Genomic DNA, 23206 nt, shown 5'->3' on the forward strand with positions numbered 1-23206 from the left:
GCGCGGCGGGTGCGCTCGGAGATGCCTTCTGGGGGCGGGTTGCCGGGCGGGGGGCCGCGGTGGCTCGTCGGGGCCGGCCCCGGCCGCCGCCCCCGGCTGTCACCGGCCCGGGCCGCGCAGCCCGACCGGCACCCAGCGTGTGGCTCCCGGCGGGGACCCCTGGGTTTGTTTACGTCCCGGAGAGCGCCCCGGGGCCACCCGCGCACCTCGCGGCCGCCCCGCTCTTTTGTGTTCCTGTGTCGGTGGCGCGGACCTGCCCCTCCGTGGCCGGGGACCCCCGCGGGCGCGCTTTGGGGAAACTTGGCGAGGGGCGGCGGCGGTGCCCCGCGCGCAGTGCGGCTGGGTCGCGGTGTGCCGGACTGCCGGGTGCGGGCGCGGGAGGAGGAGGCTGCAACTTTCCCCGAGCGCAGGCCCCGCGCTGTTCCCCCGGGTGCCCGAAGAGGGGACGCTGCCTCCCCGCCGCCTGTCCGAGCCGAGATCGCCGCGCGCCTGGGGGCTCCGGCGGCCCCCAGTGACCTGCGGCGCCCGTTCCCTTCCTTGCCTCCCCTCGGGGCTTCTGCCCTCACTGCAGGGCCCGCCATGGAGCGCGCGGCGGGTGCGCTCGGAGATGCCTTCTCGGGCCGGGTTCTCGAAAGCAGAGCCGCGGGGGCCCGTTGGGACCCTGGCGTGCCGGGCGGTGGTCAGCGCTCAGAGTCCCCGGCGCCGCGGGGGGACTGTGCCGGGGCTTCCCGGCCCACGCCAGAGCCCCCGCTGTGCCCAGGGGGCGAGTGCCCGCCTGCCACCCCCCGCCCGGAGGAGCGGCGCGCCCTTAGGGTCCGCCCCGCACGTGCCAGCTCGGCGCCCGCGGCGCCCGGACAGCCCCGGGACTCTGCCAGGTGGATGTTGTGCGTAGCCGGAGCCAAGTTGAAGGTGAGCGGCTTGTGGGCCAGAAGTCCCGAGATTGCAGGCGTGAGGGGAACCGGGGATGGGGGGGGTGCCTGGGTCCCGCGGTTTAGAATGCCCCAGGGCTGCCTGGCGCTCTGGGAGGGGATAGGAGGGTTCCCCAGGGTCCCTGGGGAACTGCAGCTGCTCCCACTGCTACGGTGTGTGTGAAGGTAAACTTGGCTGAACTTTCCTAACCTGGAGGACTGGTGACAGTGACCTACAGCAATACCTTTGGGAGCAAAGCGGCTGAACTCGAGATGCAGGCTTGTATGAAACGAAGCGGGTTGGATTAAAACATATTTAAATGGAATCTGACAACTTTAATTGTATATGCTTGTTTTCTGCTCTTGCCTACTAAGAACGATAAAGCCGAGTCATAGTCGTTATGAAATTTCCTGAAATTTCTCGCTTAACTAGGAAGAAGACTATGCGAAATATGTATTTCCGATAAGATTAAAACTTAAAGGAGTTTGAGTATTTATTGACTAAAATAGATTACTCCAAAGTGTCTATTGTGTAAATTAGATTCCTGGATGTAATGAACACAGCCGAATGGCATTTTTGATAAATTGGTCTACCCTGTTTTAGTAAAAATAGCTCCCTTTTACCATAATTTAATTCCTGTGCTTACTGTAAAACCCGTTGTGGAGTTTTAAGAGACAAACATTATTATTATTCTTCCCTCTTCCTAAATGTGACATCCTAGTTTAATATCAATGAAGTGTCCTTTTTAAAGCATCCTGGCAAAACTGCCAAATGGATTTGGTTTCTAGAGTTACTAGATTTTAAGAACTCTAAACCATCCTGTCCCCCGTATTAACTACTTCTTCAGGGGATCAGGGCTCCAGGATTCCATCGAAAGTTTCCGTGTCACTTTACTTGCACTTTATGTGGATATTAAGAAGAAAACAAAACCAAACTCCAAAACAAAATCCCTTATTTGAATGTCATTCCTCTTTACTCCTTTGCTTTTGGTGGTTGCTAATGATTTGGCCTTAGATGATTTCCTATGGGTTTGCAAACTTCAATCGAATACGAAATGTCAAAGTTCAAGTCTCAGGCCAATCTGGTTCTTTCTCTGGGCCGTGAGGAGGCCTTTGGAGTCGGTGTGTGGTTATTTCCCACGGATAGCCAGTGAACCAATAGGACGACAGTTTGGGAGAGAATTCATTAGTTTCAGATTCTTCTCATCTTTCCAGACCTCTTTATACTGAGATTGGGTTGCCACCTGGGGGTAAAGAGGCTGATTGGTCTCAGCAGAGACAAATCCAGGTTGGAGACTTCAGTGGGTCCAGGTGAGGTTGGGCAGTTCCGCAGTTCTGCAACCACCCAGTGAGCCAGGGCCACCGGTTTCTTGTCCCTGGGCTTCCTGGGTCTTGAAGCTGCCGCCTTGGCACAGGAGTGCGTGCTCAGGAAGAGAGTTTCTGAAGATTGTGTTTTATTCCGTTTCCTTTTTAGTCCCAAAGGCTTGTGGTATGGAAGTTTCAGTGCTTTGGTATTGCTAAGACTAGTTGGACAAGTTTTTTATTCTATCTCAGACTTGTAAAAACCAGGTTTTCTTTTCTTTTTAAATAAGAAAAGCACTGTTGTATAAATTTGTCTTTTAAATACATATTTGTAAAGAGGACACTTTCTAAAACAAGCTCATGGCACTCTGTATGTTAGTGCAGCTTTGAACTCTTTGGGACGGGCCCGGCCAATGACTGTCTTCCCTTTGGGACATTATTCCCACATGGTGACCAGCCTTCCCCTTTAAGCAGCCTCTGCAAAAGTAAATTTGAAAAGTTGCCTTCTTTTTCAGAATCAAAAAACAATTTCAGTTTTTCTGAAAGTTCATTTTCTGATGGCTTTTTTTTTTTTTTTTTCCTGTTGTGGAAGTGTGTATGTTACTGGCTGTCCAATACTGTTTACCATAATAAGTGTATTATTTTAATTAAAATGTCCCATCTAGTACCCTTTATAAAATAACGGTTCAAGAAATTACACCACTGCTGCTTCTGCTTTTGTTTTCTTGGTTATTTTAATATGGGTGTCTTTGAGGTTGGATGTGGGAAGGAGTCATTGGCAGTTGATTTAAGTTTTTTCCTATGTGAAACTCTTTTTTTTTCTTAAAGATGCAAGTTGGTGAGTTAATGCAACAACTCTTGGTATAGTTGAGGCCACAGAGACCCCTCTGACTACATCCTTAACTTCATGTATCTTCTGTTGGTAGTTAGCCAACCTAAGAAAGTTGAAAGGGCCAAATTGTCCAATACCTTCAGGAATGATTCCCTCCTAAATCCACTGAGCTAACCTTAAAAATGCAGTCTGGCGAACTGTGCTGAGCCTGAAACCTTTAATGGCTATTTAAAAAGTCTCCTGTTGCTGTGCAATTAAGACAAACCCATCAGGGTTTATATGGGAACTGCGCAGAAACAGTAGTTTGTGTGCTCTAATTCCCCTCCGGGTCTACCTGTAGCAGTGAACAATCAAAACCGCTGCTGGGGCTGTACTCACTTTCTGTGTCTTAGGAGAGAAAACAAGGCTAGAAGTAGAAAGTCCACATTTGTTTCAGCTTCTCTGTAATGCCCCAGGAATGGCTGTTTTTAGTGATATGAAGGAAGGACCCATTTGTTAGGGGAAAACTCATACATTTCGTAAACAGAGAAATTCATCATATGAAGAATCATACAGAGGTAGGTTAAATTCCTACCTGTGCTTCCATTTCAAGTAGTTAACACAATTGTCACATGTAAATTTCACAGACAGGTATATCTGAGGAATTGTAACAATTGTAACACAAATGCTACATAGAAGGCAACTCTAACCATTATTTGAATATACAGGACCCAGGATCGTGAGTTATGGTAGGAATTATTTAAGACCTATTTAATATTATTGAATACATAACTTTAAAAAATATAATTGCTCTATGAAAAGTGACTTTTATTAGTAATTGTCAAAGACAGAAATTTGTCTGTCTTGTCATTTTGTTTTGTCTGAAGCCCCGCGTTATCGCCGCAGAGAGAGAGTTTTGGTTTCCACCGAAATTTCCCTGCCTCCGATTGTTTAAACCAGACCCTTAATCTTATTTTAACATATTTAAAATGTTCAAAAAACCCGGAAGAATTGTTTTGTGTAAGTAGCAAGCGAATGTAGCTTAAACACTCAAGCAATTCTGGTATCTAATTGGAAACAGGTGGAATTCTTGGAATCCCATGTTTGAGTCTTTTTATAGCAAAGCCCAGGGACACTTTTCACTTATAGCCATTCGTTTTGTCGAAGCTATTTGAAGAGGGGCCCCACAGTCTCTCCTTATGTCCCGCTGTTACTTACCTGGACAAAGCAGTCATGCTGGGTGCTTTAGGAACTGGATACCTGTGAATGCCTGGATGCGGGGAGAAGTGTGTGTGTGCCGATAATGGAGTGAAAAAGGAATCTAATGGCATAGTTAGACAAGCGATTTAATATCTGTATTGTTATATGACTTTTAGAGCAAAGAACTTGTGAATTCACTTGTGATTTCTGACTTGATGAACCTTGACTGACCTGAGCATGTAGTTACATTTTATTACACCCTGATTCAGAAACTACTTGCCCCCGCCCCTCCCCAAGAAAGTTCTACATTTAGAGAATATAAACTTCTCTAAATGTAGCAACCAAAAAAGTATTAACTTGGTGAGGAGGGTATTTTCTTTTTTCTTCTTTTCTTTTCTTTTTTTTTTAATTTGAGACGGAGTATTGCGCTGTCGCCCAGGCTGGAGTTCAGTGGCGCTATCTCGGCTCACTGCAAGCTCCACCTCCCGGGTTCACGCCGTTCTCCTGCCTCAGCCTCCCGAGTAGCTGGGACTACAGGCGCCCGCCACCGCGCCCGGCTAGTTTTTTGTAATTTTTAGTAGAGACGGGGTTTCACCGTGTTAGCCAGGATGGTCTAGATCTCCTGACCTCATGATCCGCCTACCTCCGCCTCCCAAAAAGTACTGGGATTAACAGACGTGAGCCACCGCGCCCGGCTGATATTTTCTTAAATATTAACGGCAGGGCCCTCTGAATTGACTGTGTCATTTGATCCATTCTAGTTTTCAAGGCGTGGTCTTGAAAAGCAGTTGATCGCCCTGGTTTTGGGATATGTTTCAGAACCAAGTTTCGATGGTATGTCAGTGTTGGATTTTCCTGCTAAGGACAGCTAAGGTTTGGTATCGAGCAGTTTTGAATTTGCTGAGCTATAATCAGTCCAGCTTCTCAGCTGTCTTCTGAGAAAGTTGATGGAGGAGAGTGGTCTATGGCGGGAATGGAGGTGTCCCTGCAGGAAATGAACCAGGTCTGAGGGGAACCTGTGCTGTTCCCCTCATTTGTGCTGCCTGTGAAACAGCTTTGAAGCACCTGGCCTGTGACTTAAAAGATTTTTAAAAAGCATTTGTGCTGCCCTATTCGAGTATGACACAGTGAGGGTGAACTATTCTTTTTGAAAGACATCTAAGGTTGGCCATGGTGGCTCATGCCTGTAATCCCAGCACTTTGGGAGGCTGAGGTGGGCAGATCACTTGAGGTCAGGAGTTCAAGACCAGCTTGGCCAACATGGCAAAACCTCATCTCTACTAAAAATACAAAAATCAGCCGGGCGTCGTGGTGCATGTCCGTAATCCCAGCTACTCGGGAGGCTGAGGCATAAGAATTGCTTGAGCCTAGGAGGTGGAGGTTGCAGTGAGTTGAGATCACATGACTGCACTGCAGCCTTGGTGACACAGCAAGACTGTCTTAGGAAAAAAAAAAAGAGACATCTAATTTGTTGTAAAACCTGTCAAGAACCTTCACTTTAAAAAGCTAACGCCTCTCTAATAAAAATAATTTTAATTTTGTTGTAATTAAATTCAGAGAGGATGATGTTAGTGCACAAAATAAAGATTGTCAATTTCTTTATTTTAATCCGATGGCATTTCCTTACTGCAGGAGGCCCAGGACCGTTGGCAGAAATTTTGTGTTGATTAGAGCCCTGGGCCATGGGAAGTGCAGGTATTGTGGCCACAGAGTTTGTCGCCCAGTCCCTGGCTGACCCCAACAAGCAGGGCTGGTACAGATCCCACCCACAGGGTCTTCCTACACAGAGAAACATAATCACACAGGTGACTGGAACGGAGCCAAGGATGGCGGTGTTCCTCCCAGGGATTTACTAACACTGCCAGCCAGCAACTCAAGAACTAGCCAGCCAGGAGTTTCACAGTAAGTGAAACTGACTTGGTTCTGCTTCCTTTCCTGAAAACCTTTGTGAAAATGAGCCCAATAAGGGGTCCAAACCTTTATAAAGCACAGGACCCGCCGGAGTGGAAAGGGCCCCAGCCGACTCCATCAGCCGAAGCTTGAAATCTGGGATGGTCTGGACTGTGTGATTGATGCAGTTAACGATGGAGGAAATTAACAGAGCTTACTCTGAAACACCAGGGAAGTGGCTTGTTCTTCGCCTTACTTTGAGTAGATACTGGCACACTGCTTGTTTTCTTACAGATACCTTTCTGTTGGGCTGTGTTTATTCAATAAGGAAATGCAGTTAACTTTTTTTTTTTTTTAAGCGAACCACGGGTTATGAGGTGTTCCGAGTTTGGTTAAGGGAAAAACAAATTGACAAATTAGCTCTTTCTTAAGTGAGTATTGCGAAACAGTGAGAAATAGAATGCCTGTCGTACCGTCATTAAAGATTTATCTGGGTGTTGACAGCTTTTTGTTAAATGTGAGACATTCAGATCCTGTCCACCCAGCATATGAAAAAACCAAACCAAACCAAACCAAACCGAAAAACAAAACGCAACACAAAAGCTTCTTTCCATTTCCCCCCAAAAGCAAGACAATTTTTCTTAAACTGGTACTTTCTCCCTAATGAGTTGCCACGATTTTGTTTTCTCTAACATAGTTTCATGTCTTTAAGACAGAACGAATATCAACTCTTTTTATTTTATTTTTTGAGACTGAGTCTCACTCTGTCGCCCAGCCTGGAATGTAGCGGCACAAACTCCACTCACCGCAACCTCGACCTCCCGGGTTAAAGTGATTCTTGTGCCTCAGCCCCCTGAGTAGCTGGATTACAGGCGTGCACCACCATGCCTGGCTAATTTTTGTGTTTTTAGTAGAGACAGGGTTTCACCATTTTGGCCGGGCTGGTTTCAAACTCCTGACCTCAAGCAATCCACCCACTTCGGCCTCCCAAAGTGGTGGGATTACAAGTGTGAGCTACTGTGCCCGGCCTCCACTCTTTTCAGACATCTTTGTTGAGTTGTTCGTTTGGGACTGTAAGTTTCTCTGGCTTATTGCCACTTTCCCCTCCTATTTCTAGGGAAGAAATGATTATTTAGATAAAAAATAATTTGATAAAAGGTAGCAGATGATACCAAAGGTAAATCTTTGTCTTGAAGAGCCTGAAGCTGTGAGCACCGGTAAAGGCATGGGCTGTGTTGAGGGAAGGGCCGGCTGGGAGCCGCCCTCAGCCTAGCCTCCGGGTGTTAGCTGGAGCCTTTGCTGTCTGGACAGCCTATCACTTCTCGCCCTTCTCCTGCCCTACCAAGCCTGTCCCTTCCTGTGTTGTGACAACTTTTTTTTTTTTTTAAACAAGTATTTCTACTGCTCCATTATTTTGAGATTCTTGGAAGAAAGATACTATGTAAATGAAAATTAAAAATAAAATTCTCACTGGAGGGAATCGTATACATGTAATGTTTTTGATGAGGTTTGGAAAAGACTTTCGTTCTCCCTCTGGAACTGGAAACATTCTGTGGCTCCTGTTACCATTTCTGTGTCACTCTGAAAGGTGTGGCAGATAATGGTGAAACATACTATTTTCTGTTTTTCACCACAGTAGTTGACCCAGAACTTGAACCCATGCAGTCCTGGGTCCAGTGAGTTATTTCTGTTGCATACAGTTCTGCTGTGTCCTTGCCGAGAGCATAGTCAGCAACCACCCAGAGAACACCAACCTTTCAAAAGGAAAAGGACTGGAGTCCCCAACATACAGAGATTACAGCTAAAATTACGACCAGAGCTGTAAATCAAATCCCGTCTTCCCTTCCTATTCACACAGCAGAGATGTTGTAAGTCATACAGGTTTGAGACAGAAAATTGAGAGCAGAGGAGCATGTGTTTAAACCAGCATAGAAACATTCATTTACCAGAATTGCTTTATTTCAGCTGTATCTCAACTCGTTGCTTACACAGTAACGCTTGCTGTCTCGTCACTCAGCCAAGTGGGAGACAAGTTCAGGTTTCTGTTCCATGGGATCCAGGAGTCTGCAGTCACTGGTGAGCCTGGAGGACCACGAGGTGGCTGGGGCCCTTGGAGAACTGTGCTACAGAGTCGTAAAGCCACCACCCGGAGCTGGCCATCCCAGAGGGAGGTCTTGGTCATCTCTCCCCCTCCACCTGGTCCTCAGCCCTGGTCCCACAGTTTGTCAGCATCGACGTGGGACTGGGAGAGGAAGGATATTGCCAGTTATGGTTGAATGTCATTGTCGGGAGTAAGAAGTAGTTTGCGATTGTTTTATGTGGCTCTGTGTTGGTATATAATTACGCTGTCATCTTAAAACGCCCTGATATCTTTTTTTTTTTTTGAGATGGAATCTTGCTCTGTCACCCAGGCTGGAGTGCAGTGGCCGGATCTCAGCTCACTGCAACCTCCACCTCCTGGGTTATGCCATTCTCCTGCTTCAGCCTCCCAAGTAGCTGGGACTACAGGCGCCCGCCAACTCGCCCGGCTAATTTTTTGTATTTTTAGTAGAGACGGGGTTTCACCGTGTTAGCCAGGATGGTCTCGATCTCCTGACTTTGTGATCCGCCCGTCTCGGCCTCCCAAAGTGCTGGGATTACAGGCTTGAGCCACCGCGCCTGGCAAACGCCCTGATATCTTAATGAAATCTTTGTGTGTGTGTGTGTGTGTGTGTGTGTGTGTGTGTGTGTGTTTGAGTTAGTTTTGGGGGCTGCTTATTGTGTGTGAGAGCCAAGTCTTTCTAACACACAAGAGCTGAGTGCGTCGTCTTTTACTCGTTTTAAAACTGCTCATTCAAAACAGGTCGCAATCCATTATAAATGCAGCTGCCAGATGAATCTTCCCGAACCATTGATTTCACGATGCCATTCCTCTCCTTAAGCATCCATGGTGGCCCGCTTCGGCACAGAGTGGAGACCACATTCGTTAGGGTAGCAGACAGAGTTCCCCCGATGGTCCTTTCTGCCCCACCTAAACCTTTTCCATCCCAGCTAGAATGACTCCAGAATCTTGCATATTTGGGGGAGCTCCCTCCTCCTCCCTCTGTACATCTGAGCTTCGAGCCTATTTCAGAATTTTTTTGGTTTTTTGATTTTGATTTTTTTTGAGGCAGGGTCTTGCTCTGTTGCCCCAGCTGGAGTGCAGTGGTGAGATCATAGCTCACTGAAGCCTTGACCTCCCGGGCTCAAGCAATCCTCCCACCTCAGCCTCCTGGGTAGCTGGGACTATAGGCATGCACCACCACGCCTGGCTGATTTTTCTATTTTTTTTTGTAGAGTCGGGGTTTTGCCATGTTCCCCAGGCTGGTCTCAAACTCCTGGGCTCCAGTGATACTCCCTCCTTGGCCTCCTAAAGTGCTGGGATTACAGGTGTGAACCACTGCACCCGGCCTTCAATCCTATTTCATGCATTCCTTTTTCTTTCGCACCTGTGTGCCCGGCAGTGGTGACGGAGACTTAAAATAGCAGCGGCTTCCCGCCCAGAGGGGCGGACAGGACCAGCAGGACAAGGCTGGGATGAATGGAGCTGTGTGTGTCCGAGCCTCTGGGAAGGCTGCAGGAAGGGCTTGGAAGTCAGGTCAGGGAGTGGGCAGGGGGCGCCCACTGAGCTCTGTGTGCTTGGGGAGGTGTGGGAGAGAGGGCTTTCTAGCAGAACAGTTTTGGGGTGGCCAGGGATCTCTAGGGCTCCCCTCTGGGCTTGGGTTCCCTCCCTCTGCCCTGATTATCTCTTGGGTACCCACCACAACCATCCGCCACCCAGGCCCCCACTCTCTACCTTATGTGTCCAATTTAGGACTCATTCAGCTGGTTAAGAATGCAAAATTAATTCTTTTTTTTTTTTTTTTTAATATTGTGAAAGCAGGTAGATTATAGTAAAACAGCTGTGTTTTTTTTTTTGTTGTTGTTGTTTTTTGAGACGGAATCTCGCTGTGTCACCCAGGCTGGAGTGCAGTGGCGCGATCTCCGCTCACTACAAGCTTCGCCTCCCGGGTTCACGCCATTCTCCTGCCTCTCAGCCTACCGAGTAGCTGGGACTACAGGAGCCCGCCTCCACGCCCGGCTAGTTGTTTTTGTTTGTATTTTTAGTAGAGATGGGGTTTCACCGTGTTAGCCAGGATGGTCTCGATCTCCTGATCTCATGATCCGTCCACCTTGGCCTCCCAAAGTGCTGGGATTACAGGCGTGAGCAACTGCGTCCAGCCAAAATGACTGTGTTTTGAAAGCTACCGATAGGTACACCTATGGAATAGATGTTTCTTTTTCAGTCCCATTAATTATCTTTCTGTGCAAAGTAACATAAGTGTTACTTTTTCAGTCTCATTAAGGTTATCTTTCTTTGCAAAGTAGGGTAAGTGTTGGTTAAAATACAGGTGACCCTTGAACAACATGGGGGTTAGGGGCTGATCCCTTCTCCCGTTCCCCCCACACCCCACCTGCACAGTCAAAAATCCATGTATAACTTTTTTTCCTCCCCTCCCGTCCCCTCTCCTTTTCAGACAGGGTCTCGCTCTGTCACCCAGGTTAGAGTACAGTGACATAATCATAGCTGACTGCAGCCTGGACCTCCCGGGCTCAAGCAGTCCTCCCGTATCAGCCTCCCAGTAGCTGGGACTACAGACACTCACCAGCGTGCCTGGCTAATTTTTATTTTTATTTTTTTTAGAGACAGGGTCTTGCTTTGTTGCCCAGGCTGGTCTTGAGCTCCTGTGTTCAAGTAATCCTCCTGTCCCGGTCTCCTAAAATGCTGAGATTATAGGCATGAGCCACCATGCCCACATAAAACTTTTGACTTCTCAAAAACTTAATTACTAATAGCCTACCACTGATAGGAAGCCTTACCAATAACAAACAGTTGCTTGATTAACATGTATTTTGTATGTTATATGTATGATATACTGTATTCTTAGAATGAAGCTAGAGAAAAGAAAATGTTACTAAGAAAATCATAAGGAAGAGATAATATATTTACTAATCAGAAAGTAGAAGTGGATCATCCTAAAGGTCCTCATCCTCTTTGCCTTCACATTGAGGAGTCTGAGGAGGAAGATGAGGGGTCGGTCTTGCTGTTACAGGGTGGTGGAGAGACGGAAGGGCTGGAGCAGGTGGAGGGGGAGTCAGGAGAAGCAGGCCCAATCAGTGTAACTTTTTTTTTTTTTTGAGGTGGAGTTCTACCCTGTCACCCAGGCTGGAGTGCAGTGGCGGATCTCGACTCGCTGCAACCTCTGCCTCCCAGGTTCAAGTGACTCTCCTACCTCAGCCTCCTGAGTAGCTGAGACTACAGGCACCCGCCACTATACCCGGCTAATTTTTGTAGTAGAGACGGGGTTTCATCATGTTGGCCAGGTTGGTCTCAGAATTCCTGACCTCAGGTGATCCGTCCTCCTCGGCCTCCCAAAGTGCTGGGATGACGGGCGGGAGCCACCACACCCAGCCCCACTCAATGTCACTTTTACTATGGAAAAAAAAAAGTGGCCCTACACAGTTCAAACCTGTATTGTTCAAGAGTCAGCTATATGTATAATTGTACTTGTGGCACAGAGGACACAAAAAGATCCACATTTTTAAAAAGAGCATTGGGCAGAACAATTTTTTGACAGAGGTTTGTTCTTTGACTCTGCTGACAGCCTGAATGGGAGGAAACTTCCCTATGTGAACGAATGGGGAAAGTGCATGTTGTAGTTCTCAAAACCCCCAAAAATCTAAGAGAAACCCAGCAGCAAGAAAGATAGAGATTTGGGTGTCAGCATCGGAGGAATGTCTCACGTCTGCCTCATCCCCCAAACCCTGTCCCATGGGTCTGGCCTGTGTCTGGGCAAAGGCACTCCCCACTCCGGGTCTGCCTCACTTCAGAGCAGTGGCCCTCATAGGCCTGCGTGCTTTGTGGCCACTTCATTTAGTCAAAGAAAGTACCTAGGATATTTTTGTAGAGGTGACGTCACTGTCTGGCTGCAGAAGCATTTGCTTGGATTTGGGGAAGTGAGGGCTGGGAGAGGAGGGCTTAGAGAGGCAGGATGCCCAGGCCCAGTGCGGGTGGCTGATGGGAGGTGGGCTTAGCATCTGCAGGGACAGGGTGGAGGGAGAGGAACCACCCCAGGCAGGGGGAGGGGGTGTGCCCCCTTTGGGATATGGGGGATTTAGGGGACTGGTAGGTAATTCCAGGGGTTGAGCCCCTGGGGAAAAGGAGGCTTTTAGCTCAGTGGAAAAGTGGGTGCCGAAGTCTGGAAGATGAGTTGAAACCTGGAGTTTGAAGCCCGGGAGGATTTTGTTGGAGTGTTGGCTGGTGCTGGAGAGTTTTGCATCATTTGGGGTGGGGTGGGGTGAAGAATTAATTTGAACTGGCACAGCACCCCTTTGTCTTGACTTTCCCTGTTCTGGAGGGAGGACAGTTTGATGTTTCAGCAAAAGGAGCAGTGGAGAGACAGAATGTTGCTTGTAGGATTAGATTCCACATACCATATCCAGTTTTACATTCACTGGTGACAAGACAGGAGCTTTTCTATTTTCATTTTGTATTTTTATGTTTTTGTGCACTAACGGTAATGGTTTCATGGGAACGGACAGCGGGCAGGCACGGGCTTAGGCTCTTGGTTTATTTCATGTTACTTGCATGACAGCCCTGTGGAGCTGCATACCTGCCATAGGTGAGAAGCCGGGAGTCGGGGTTATATCGTGGCCTTTGCCGAGCTCCAGGCGTGTTTTTCCTCCCAACCCACGCTGTTCCCTAGGCAACCCTCAGCCGAAGCAGTGGGGTCATTGGGGGACTCAGAAGGGACCTCTTCTCCGGGGCTGCCCAAGATGAACTTGGCTGGGTCTGGGTCACTTAGCAGTGAGCAGCTGGGGATGGAAATGGGGCTGGGGTGGGTGGGCTTGAGGGGAGCACTTTCTCAGGGAGGCCTGGCTGGAGCCTTGCCCTGTCCGTAGACTTCAAACTCAGCCCCGCAGAGAAGGGCCATCTGATGATAGAATCACGGCTTCCCCGTCATTCTTGTTAGCAAACCTCATCATCTGATAGTTGGGATACGGTTGTGGCTCAGGTTGCAAGGAGCCCCCCTGCTGCATTACTCGCTATCCTCAGATGCCCAATCCTTGCCTGAAGCAAGTTTGTTGGAAGCATTTTGGGGAACTGTTAGGAGAGAGGCCTGGCCATGGGGCCTGAGGGGCCCAGAGGAGAGGCCTGCCCTGTCTGTGGGTGGTTTGGTGAATGCTGGATGGAGCGTCTCTTTACAGGACTTTCCTCTGAGATGCCGGGGCTATGCCCCTGGGTGCTGGGGAGTGAATTGCCCATACATACTGATACCTGTACTTAACCCTGTGATGGTCAAGACCAGATCCCCACTCTCCAAGCCCCTGGGAAACTGGTTGATGTAGCCCCTGCAGTGATACCGCACTCAAATCCATGCAGATCCCCTGACATGGTCGGGGCAGCACCCACCACGCAAGCTTCTGTTCTGAGCTACACGGTATGTTGGGCGTGTGTTTTCTGAGACTGATTTCATAAGACATGTACCATTGGCCGACTGGCCTGAGAGAAACAGCCTGGTCACAGCGACATCCCTGAGATCTTAGCTCCTTTCTCTCAGGGAATTATCACTGGACTGGAAAACTGAGGTTTTGGGCCACTCTGGATTCAGATGCTTTGGTTGTTGTTTTGAGACAGGGTCTTGATCTGTTGCAGACTGCAGTGGTGGGATCATAGCTCTCTGCAGCCTTGAACTCCCAGGCTCAAGTGATCCTCCTGCCTCAGCCTCCCTTGTAGCTGGGACCACAGGTGCGCCCCACCATGCCTGGCTAATTTGTTTTACATATTTTTCTATAGATAGGGTCTTATTATGTTGGCCAGACTGGTCTCAAACTCCTGGGCTCAAGTGATCCTCCTGCCTCAGCCTCCCAAAGTGCCAGGATTATATAAGCGTGAGCCACCGCGCCGGCCCAGATGACTCTTGGATGCTGATTTTTTTGTAATGATGGACTTTGTTTTGTTAAAAAATTATAAATTTAAAGAGAAAATATGCAAAAATGTGCACTGGTCTCAGAAATAACACAGCACATTCGAGTGAAGTTGTTGGCAGTTCTGTATATTTCGGGGTGACTCATTTTTCTCATAGGCTGTTGAGGCCATGCATCCATTTGTGTCTGAGCACATCTCCATGGTACCTGATGACTCGAATGGATCCTGTTCAAGCCCCTGGGTTACCCAAAGAAATACACTCCTGGCCTGCTGGTTAGTCAGAGAATGCAGGACACATAATATCATGAGGTGTCCAATGGCAGCGGGTTTGATGTGTCTGCTGTGTGGACAGGGCAGGGGTTTGGAAAGATGGACTCTGGCTGTCTTGCTCCAAAGACTTACTTAGGCCGTTGTTGAGCATTTATTGAGTGTCTCCTGTGTGCCAGGCAGCATTCTAGCATAGGGATTGAGTGACCAGACAATAGGGAATCCTTGCCTTCAAGGAACTGACATTCTTTTTTTGTTTTTGTTTTTCGAGATGGAGTCTTGCTTTGTCAACTAGGCTGAAGTGCAGTGGTGCAATCTCGGCTCAGTGCAACCTCTGCCTCCTGGGTTCAAGCGATTCTCCTGTCTCAGCCTCCCGAATAGTTGGGATTACAGGTGCGTGCCACCATGCCTGGCTAATTTTTTTGTATTTTTAGTAGAGGCAGGGTTTTGCTATGTTGGCCAGGCTGGTCTCCAACTCCTGACCAGGTGATCTGCCCACCTCGGCATCCCAAAGTGCTGGGATTACAGGTGTGAGCCACCGCGCCTGGCTGGAGCTGACATTCTTGCAAGGGGGATGGAAAACAAAGGCTAGGAATAACTGACCTGTATAGCTTGGGTGCCCAGTGGCCTGGGAACAGATAGAGCAGGACAGATAGAGCAAAGCCCCACAGAGTCACTTCTGTCTTCTGAAGGCCCTGAGAAATAACAGATTATTACTATTATTATTATTATTGTTATTATTATTTAGAGCCAGAGTCTCATTCTGTCTCTCAGGCTCCAGTACAGTGGTGTGATCATAGCTCACTGCAGCTTTGACCTCCTGGGCTCAAGCAATCCTCCCACCTCAGGTTCCTGAGTAGCTGGGATTACAGGCATGTGCCACCATGCCAGGCTAACTTTTTTGTATTTTCTGTAGAGATGGCGGTCTCGCTGTGTTTCCCAGGCTGGTCTTGAACTCCTGGCCTCAGGCAATCCTCCTGCCTTTGCCTCCCAAAGCGCTGGGATTCCAGGCCTGAGCCGCCACACCTAGCCCTGATTTTTAAACTGAAGAGGGACAGTTCAGTTGTTGGGGTGTGTCTCGGAGGATCTTTCTGCAAGCCCCACATGAAAGGCAGGCTAGAGTGAGGGGGAGGGATGACCATGGAACCAGGAGGGTGTGGTGATCATGGCCTGGCGAGAGGATGCCAGGCTGTGGCTGTGCCAGGCTCAGTGTGCCTGGCCCTGGCATTTCAGGCAAGGACCACCGAGGGGTGATGGGAGAGATGGGGCTGGGTGAGTGGCATTTCCGCAGGCATCCAGAGGGGTCCGAGAATCCGAGGGTGGGGAACAGCCTGTGGAGGGTGTGGTCATCAGTGTCCCCCACCGACACGGCACATCCAGCTAGCCCACTGTGTCCCCAGCGCCTGCGGTGCAGGGGGCTGGCACCTCTGGAGGTGGGCTCCGTGCAGACATCCACCCAGTCAATCCCCACAGGTTTATCAAACACAAGTGGGGCGACAGGACCCACACTTTGGCATTGGACATGACTCACACACGCGGGGAGTCGGCTTGGAGTTCCTTTATTCATCCCTATTTGCTTTCTGTCTGTAATCCTTTGTAATTCCTTGGTTTCATGATGTAATTCTAATGGAAGTAAACCCGAACCTTTCAAAATTATGTAATTAATTGCATTCAGCTTCAATGACAATGACTAATTATAGTGATACCTGGTGGCAAGGCAGGTACCTACTGCAGGGGGGCTCCTGTCTGCTTGGTACTAGGACTATCACTTCTGTGCACATCGGAGCAGCTGCACAGGAGGTCAGCTGGCTGCCCTGTGGCCTGCTCCAGTGCCTCTGGTCCCCACCTTACCAGGAGCAGCTCCACCGCCATGCAGGGAGGGGCCCGGGAGGGTGGCGGTGTGCAGGGAGGAGCTGCTTCAGGGTGGGAGGGTGTGGACTTGTCTGCAGGTTAAAGAGAGGAAGTCTTGCTGGGAAAGTAACTTCGGGGCTGGTTCCCTGAGGGCATTCTTCTCTGATTCACCTATTTTCCTGAGAAAAAGGAGGGAGGGCACGTTCAAGTGAACGGGAAGGGTTCAAGGATCGGAAAGGCAAGCCAGGTACAGTGGTTCACACCTGTAATACCAAGTTTGGGAGGCTGAAGCAGGAGGATCGCTTGAGCCCAGGAGTTCAAGACCAGCCTGGGCAACACAGTGAGACCCCGTCTCTAAAAAAAAAAAAATAAATAAATAAATAAATTAGCCCAGCATGGTGGCTCATACCTGTAATACCAATACTTTAGGAGGTCAAGGCAGGAGGATCGCTTGAGCCCAGTAGTTCAAGACCAGCATGGGCAACAGTGAGACCCTGTCTCTACAGGAAAAAAAAAAAGAAATGAAATTAGCAGAGCATGGTGGTGCACACCTGTGATCCTGGCTACTTGGGAGGCTGAGGCTTGAGCCCAGGAATTGGAAGCTGCAGTGTCGTATGGCAGTGCCACTGCACTCCAGCTTGGGTGACAGAGCAAGAGGAAGACTCTGTCTCTTAAAAAGAAAAAAAAAAGAATCCAAAAGCAAGCTTATGGAGAAGGCAGAAAGTGTGACAGTCGCCTCGGGGTGTGGGAGAGCAGGAGATGGATGTCAGGTTAAAAACCATTGCTGTGCTGTAGTATTTCCAGGAGGCCAAGTCCAGGGCTCTGGGCCCTGTACGCTGCTGTGGCATCAGACCCTGAAACTGAGCTCTGAGGTTTTAACCTTCCCAGAAAGTCTGCATTTTTTTGCAGATCGGTTTTATTTTGTGTTAGGAGGAGGCGCTTTTGCTAGGAAATCTTCACTGCAATTTGTCCCCCCTAAATCAGGGCATTTGGCATCTCCTTCTAACGGGGGGGTGCAGAGTCTCTCCTGGAATGGGACGCACAGTATTCACATGAGGACCGATTAGGTGGGTTGCTGGGCTGGCCCCTCCGATCCTGTCCTGTCGCCATGAGCCACATGACTTTCCTTATCCGCAGATGTTCTGCTGTCACGATTCTTCAAGGGAAGAATCTGGAAGTGGAATCCACAGGGCGGTGCCCAGGGGTGGCCTTCAGTGTCTAGTGTTCTGTTTCAGAGAGATGCCTTTTCTTTATTTGAAAAGCTGATTCTCTTCTTCTTCTTCTTCTTTTTTTTTTTTTTTTTTTTTTTGAGATGGAGTTTCCCTCTGTCGCCCAGGTTGGAGTGCAGTGGCGCTATCTCAGCCTACTGCAACCTCCACCTCCTGAGTTCAAGTGATTCTCCTGCCTCAGCCTCCCGAGGAGCTGGGACTATAGGCGCCTGCCACCACGCCTGGCTAATTTTTGTATTTTTAGTAGAGATTGGGTTTTGCCATGTTGGCCAGGCTGGTCTCGAACTCCTGAGCTCAGGTGATCTACCTGCCTAGGCCTCCCAAAGTGCTGGGATTACAGGCATGAGCCACCATGCCCAGCCTTATTTTCTATTTTTAAAGAAAGAGCAGGACTGAAAACATTTGCATGCACAGTGAGTTTTGAAAAGTTCCTTTTTTTAGGGAGAACCAAGAAGGTGCAGAGTACTCTTGAAAAGAATTTTTTTTTTCTGTTCTAAACATGCCACTTGTTGCCCTGGTGCAGAGAGCAGTTCTTTTGACACAATACCTCTGTCCTGTAACTTTTTTTTTTTTAAACTAAAATTCATATAATGTACCAATCACCTTTACAAAGTTTAAAATTCTGGCCAGGCGTGGTGGCTCACTGTGCGGTGGCCTATAATTCCAGCACTTTGGGATGCTGAGGCAGGCAGATCACTTGAAGCCAGAAGTTTGAGGTCAGCCTGGCCAACATGGCAAAACCCCGTCCCTACTAAAAATACAAAAATTAGCCAGGTGTGGTGGTGAGCGCCTGTAATCCCAGCTACTCAGGAGGCTGAGGCAGGAGAATCTCTTGAACCTGGGAGGCGGAGGTTGCGATGAGCCGAGATCTCGCCACTGCAGTCCAGCCTGGGTGAAAGAGTGAGACTCTGTGTTGTAAATAAATAAATAAATAAATAAAGTTTAAAATCCATCGATGTTTGGTATATTCACAGTGTCGTGCAGCCATCACCATGTCTGGTTCCAAAACATTTCCAGCACCCCAATAAGAAACTCCCATACCTGTTAGTGGTTACTATCTGTCCTCCCTCCTGTACCCCCGGCTCCCCGTAACTATTCATCTACTCTCTGCCTCCATGCATCTCAGGAATCACGGATTACATGACCTTCGTGCTGTGGCTTCTCTCCCATAGCACAGTGTTCGCAGGGCTCACCCACGTTGACTCATGCACGTGTCTGTGCCGCATTCTTTTTTTATGTCCGAATAATATTCCTTGGTATATTTTAACGGCCGAATAATATTCCTTGGTATGGGCATACCAGATTTTGTGTACCCTTTCATCAGCTGGTAAACATTCGTGCTGTTTCCACTTTTTGGCCATCGTGAATAATGCTGCTGTGAACATTCGTGTACAAATGTTTGGGTGAATGCAGTTTTCCATCTTTTTTTTAGGTGCGATTGCCAGGTCATATGCAGTCACTCTGGGTTTCGCTTTCTGAGTCTGTTGTATTTTGTTTATTTTTTTATTTTTGTGGGTGTGTGTATTTATGGGGTACATGAGATGTTTTGATACAGGCCTGCAATTCATAATAATCACATTGTGGAGAATGGGGTATCCATCCATCACGGATTTATTCTTTGTGTTACCAACAGTCCAGTTATACACTTTTATTTTATTTTATTTTATTTTATTTATCTATTTATTTTGAGTCAGAGTTTTGCTGTTGTTGCCCAGGCTGGAGTGCAGTGGCACAATCTTGGCTCACTGCAACCTCCGCCTCCTGGGTTCAAGCGATTCTCCTGCCTCAGCCTCCCAAGTAGCTGAGACTACCGGCACCCGCCACCACGCCCGGCTAATTTTTGTATTTTTAGTAGAGGCGAGGTTTCACCATGTTGGCCAGGCTGGTCTCGAACTCCTGACCTCAGGTGACCCACAGGCCCCGGCCTCCCAAAGTGCTGGGATTATAGGTGAGAGCCACTGCACCAGGCTTTTAGTTACTTTAAAATGTACGATTAAATTGTGATTGACTATAGTCACCCTGTTGTACAATCAAATACTAGGCCTTATTCATTGATTCTAACTATTTTTTTTTGTAGCCATTAGCCGTCCCCACCTCCCTGCATTGTTGTGTTTTGACCTCTTATGTGTAAGTCCTGTTTATTCTCCAGAATGCTCCTTTTAACACCCAGGCCATTCCATCTCTCTTTCTTCTGCCCTGGGTGTCATGCCATCTCTTCCTCAGATCTCTCCTGGGGTGCAGGTGCTCCCCTCCAAACGACTGCTGTGCACAGAGTGATTTTGTGCTCAGGCATATGGATCGCTTGAGCCCAGGAGTTTGAGACCACCCTGGGCAACACAGTGAGACCCCATCTCTACAAAAAAAAAAAATGGCTGTTGTGCAGTTTGGGATGAGAGTTGGTTGCCCCCATAGTCCTCCCTCCTCCCAACCCCACCTTCCCTCCTTGCTCAGCAACAAGGGCCCCCATCCCTGGGCGATGAAGCCTCAGGGTTGTCTAAATCCTTGGCCGGGCGCAGTGGCTCATGCTGTAACCCCAACACTTTGGGAGGCCAAGGCGGGTGGATCACCTGAGGTCAGGAGTTCAAGACCAGCCTGGCCAAGGCTCTGAGACAGAGCAAGAGTCCTTCTCAAAAAAAAAAAAAAAAAAGAGAATCCTGGCCCATTCCTTCCCCATGGCCAGGGCATTACACTTTGTTTTGGCTGGAGAAACTGAGAGTGCCCGTTGTCTGCCTGGGGACATGCCTGTGGGAGAAGAGGCTGACCCCACCTGCTACCACCATCCCAGCATGGGTACAGCAGGGGGCAGGGGAGACAGAGTAAAAATTGCAGAGGACATGGAGCAGGAAGATGGAAGGAAACTGGGCCCTCAATGGCTCTGAGCTGTGGAGTGAGCCAGTCCTGCAGTGCCCAGTCCCCATTTTTCTGTGGCCTGAGAAAGTCAAATTTCCTCATCCTTTGTAGTTGGCCATTGTGTTATTTGGAGTGGGAAAAGCATTCTGAAACAAGCTACTACAATGAAAATCCAGGTCCCAGCAACTTGCTGTGCACAGCTTTGGCTTGGCATGGACTTAGAGAGTGACGTCTTTGAGATGCACTGGTTCGGGGTGCAGGTATATTTGAGTGTGTGAGGAGGACATATGTCCTCTAAGCTCTGTTTTCTAAAGGCAGCAGAATTGCGTTTGCCAAGCCAGATGTCCCTCAATACGTTAGATCCCGCCAATAAAACATTAAGCAATTAGAATGGTTAATATTCAGTAAAGTATAATTAGAAGCTGGCATAAATTGTGAATGAAATTGGCAGGTTCCATACGTTACAGCGAAATACCAAATCTTTTTTTAGTTGTGTATGTGTATCTCAGTGAGTCTGTCAACTCGGATGGGTGAATCTTACCTCCTCTGTGGATAGAAATGAGCTCAATTTCAACTGAGTTCACTATAATTTTAAATGTTTAAGAACATCTTGCCAGTTGTTCTATCATGTTAAAGATACTGACATCTGGCTGGGTGGAGTGGCTCACGCCGGTAATCCCAGCACTTTGGGAGGCTGAGGCGGGTGGATTGCTTGAACCCAGGAGTTCAAGACCAGCCTGGGCAACATAGTGAGACCCCCTCTTTACCAAAAAATCCAAAAGTAGCTGGGCATGGTGATACACACCTGTGGTCCCAGCTACTCAGGAGGCTGAGGTGGGAGGATCGCCTGAAGCTGGGAGGTCGAAGGTGCAGGGAGCCATGATGGTGACACTGTACTCCAGCCTGGGTGGCAGAATGAGACCCTATCAAAAAAAAAAAGATACCAAAATTCTCAAATCAAATTATAAGGGTTTTAACATTCCCATTTCTACACCATGTAGAAGAAAAACCAAATCCTTGTTTTGTGCCTGCCTTTAGGGTTCATTCTCATTTTCAGCCCCCTTTCCTCATTCTACTCTATTAATTATGCCTTTATATGGATGCAGACTTATAAAACATGTAGCCTAGGCCGGGCGCGGTGGCTCAAGCCTGTAATCCCAGCACTTTGGGAGGCCGAGACGGGTGGATCACGAGGTCAGGAGATCGAGACCATCCTGGCCTACACGGTGAAACCCCGTCTCTACTAAAAAATACAAAAAACTAGCCGGGCGAGATGGCAGGCGCCTGTAGTCCCAGCTACTCGGGAGGCTGAGGCAGGAGAATGGCGTAAACCCGGGAGGCAGAGCTTGCAGTGAGCCGAGATTGCGCCACTGCACTCCAGCCTGGGCGACAGAGCGAGACTCCGTCTCAAAAAAAAAACAAAAAACAAAAAAAAAAACGTAGCCTATTTTGTGTGTATACGTGGTTTTAATTTGTAAGCGTGGCATTGTGTCCTAAATGTTTTTCTCCTTCCTTTTCACTCATCACTTTTTTTTTTTTTTTTTTTTAATGAGACAGAGTCTCGCTCTGTCACCCAGGCTAGAGTGCAGTCGCACAATCTTGGTTCACTGCAACCTACGCCTCCTGGGTTTAAGTGATTCTCTTGCCTCAGCCTCCTGAGTAGCTGGGACTACAGGTGCCCTCCACCACACCCGGCTAATTTATGTATGTTTAGTAGAGACGGGGTTTCATCATGTTGGCTAGGCTGGTCTCAAACTCCTGATCTCAGGTGATCAACCCACCTGGGCCTCCCAAAGTGCTGGGATTATAGGCGTGAGCCACCTCACCCGGCCTCACTCATCACAATTTTTGAGATCTTGTTGTCTATGTCATTCCCTGGGAATTGTGTTTGTTGTGACAGCCGTATTGAAATCCATCTTCAGGGCCAGGCGCGGTAGCTCACGCCTGTTATCCCAGCACCTTGGGAGGCTGAGGCGGGTGGATCACCTGAGATCAGGAGTTCGAGACCAGTCTGACCAACATGGTGAAACCCCATCTCTACTAAAATACAAAAAATTAGCCGGGCGTGGTGGCGCATGCCTGTAATCCCAGTTACTTGGGAGGCTGAGACAGGAGAATCACTTGAACCTGGGAGGTAGAGGTTGCAGTGAGCCGAGATTGTGCCATTGCACTCCAGCTTTGGCAACAAAAGTAAAACGCTGTCTCAAAAAAAAAAAAAAAATCCATCTTCAGCATTCACCTGTGTTAATCAACCCAGACTGCTGTAACAGAATACCATAGATGGGGTGGCTTACACATATTTACACAATGCGTATTTATCTCTTATAGTTCTGGAGGCTGGAAAGTCCACGATCCGGGTACGGGCCAACATGGTTCCTGGTGCGGGCCCTTTTCCTGGCTTGCAGACAGGCTTGTTTTTGCTGTGTTGCCACATAGCAGAGAGTGTGCGCAGGCAGGCAAGCCAGCTCTTTGGTATCTCTTGTTTTAAGTATACTAATCCCATCATGAGGGCTTTACCCTAGTGACCTCAATCATATTGGAGGCTGGGGCTTCAATGTATGAATTTGAGCGGGGTGGAACAGTTCAGTCCTTAGCAGCACCCTAGCTCACACGTCCGTTTCCCTGGGGCTGGTCCCCCTCAATGGTATCTGACCCCCCGCCCCGTAACCTCCACGCACAGCACTGCTAGGAACGTTCCTACACACATCCCTTACTGGTATCCAGGAGCAGGCTTGCTGGATCTAGCCAGAAAGTGTTCCTCCTTTCACGAAGCACCTCCAGATCGCTTCCCAGCGTGGCTGTCCCACTTACTCCCCTACCCACAGTCGTGAGAGTTTCTTTCCCTCACAACACAGTCTCATCCGTGCTTTGTGGAGATATTTTTTGCCAGAGAGATGGTTTTAAAGTTGGT

At 48.6% G+C, this 23206-nt stretch overlaps 1 protein-coding gene across 8 annotated transcripts in view; it reads left to right on the forward strand.

The window, feature by feature from the left end:
* Positions 1 to 23206, forward strand: part of CUX1 (cut like homeobox 1) — a 469420-nt gene that overhangs the window by 1007 nt on the left and 445207 nt on the right. For 2 of the 8 annotated variants that reach the window (XM_023194478.1, XM_023194474.1), the window contains exon 1: positions 78 to 909. The exons of the other annotated variants lie outside the window; for them this stretch is intronic. In XM_023194478.1, coding sequence (XP_023050246.1) covers positions 580 to 909 — 330 coding nt within the window. In that variant the 5' untranslated portion in view covers positions 78 to 579. Of the gene's footprint in view, positions 1 to 77; positions 910 to 23206 lie in introns of those variants that run through there. 8 annotated transcript variants of the gene reach the window in all.

The sequence above is a fragment of the Piliocolobus tephrosceles genome, chromosome 8 (genome assembly GCF_002776525.5).
Source record: "Piliocolobus tephrosceles isolate RC106 chromosome 8, ASM277652v3, whole genome shotgun sequence".
NCBI lineage: Eukaryota > Metazoa > Chordata > Mammalia > Primates > Cercopithecidae > Piliocolobus > Piliocolobus tephrosceles.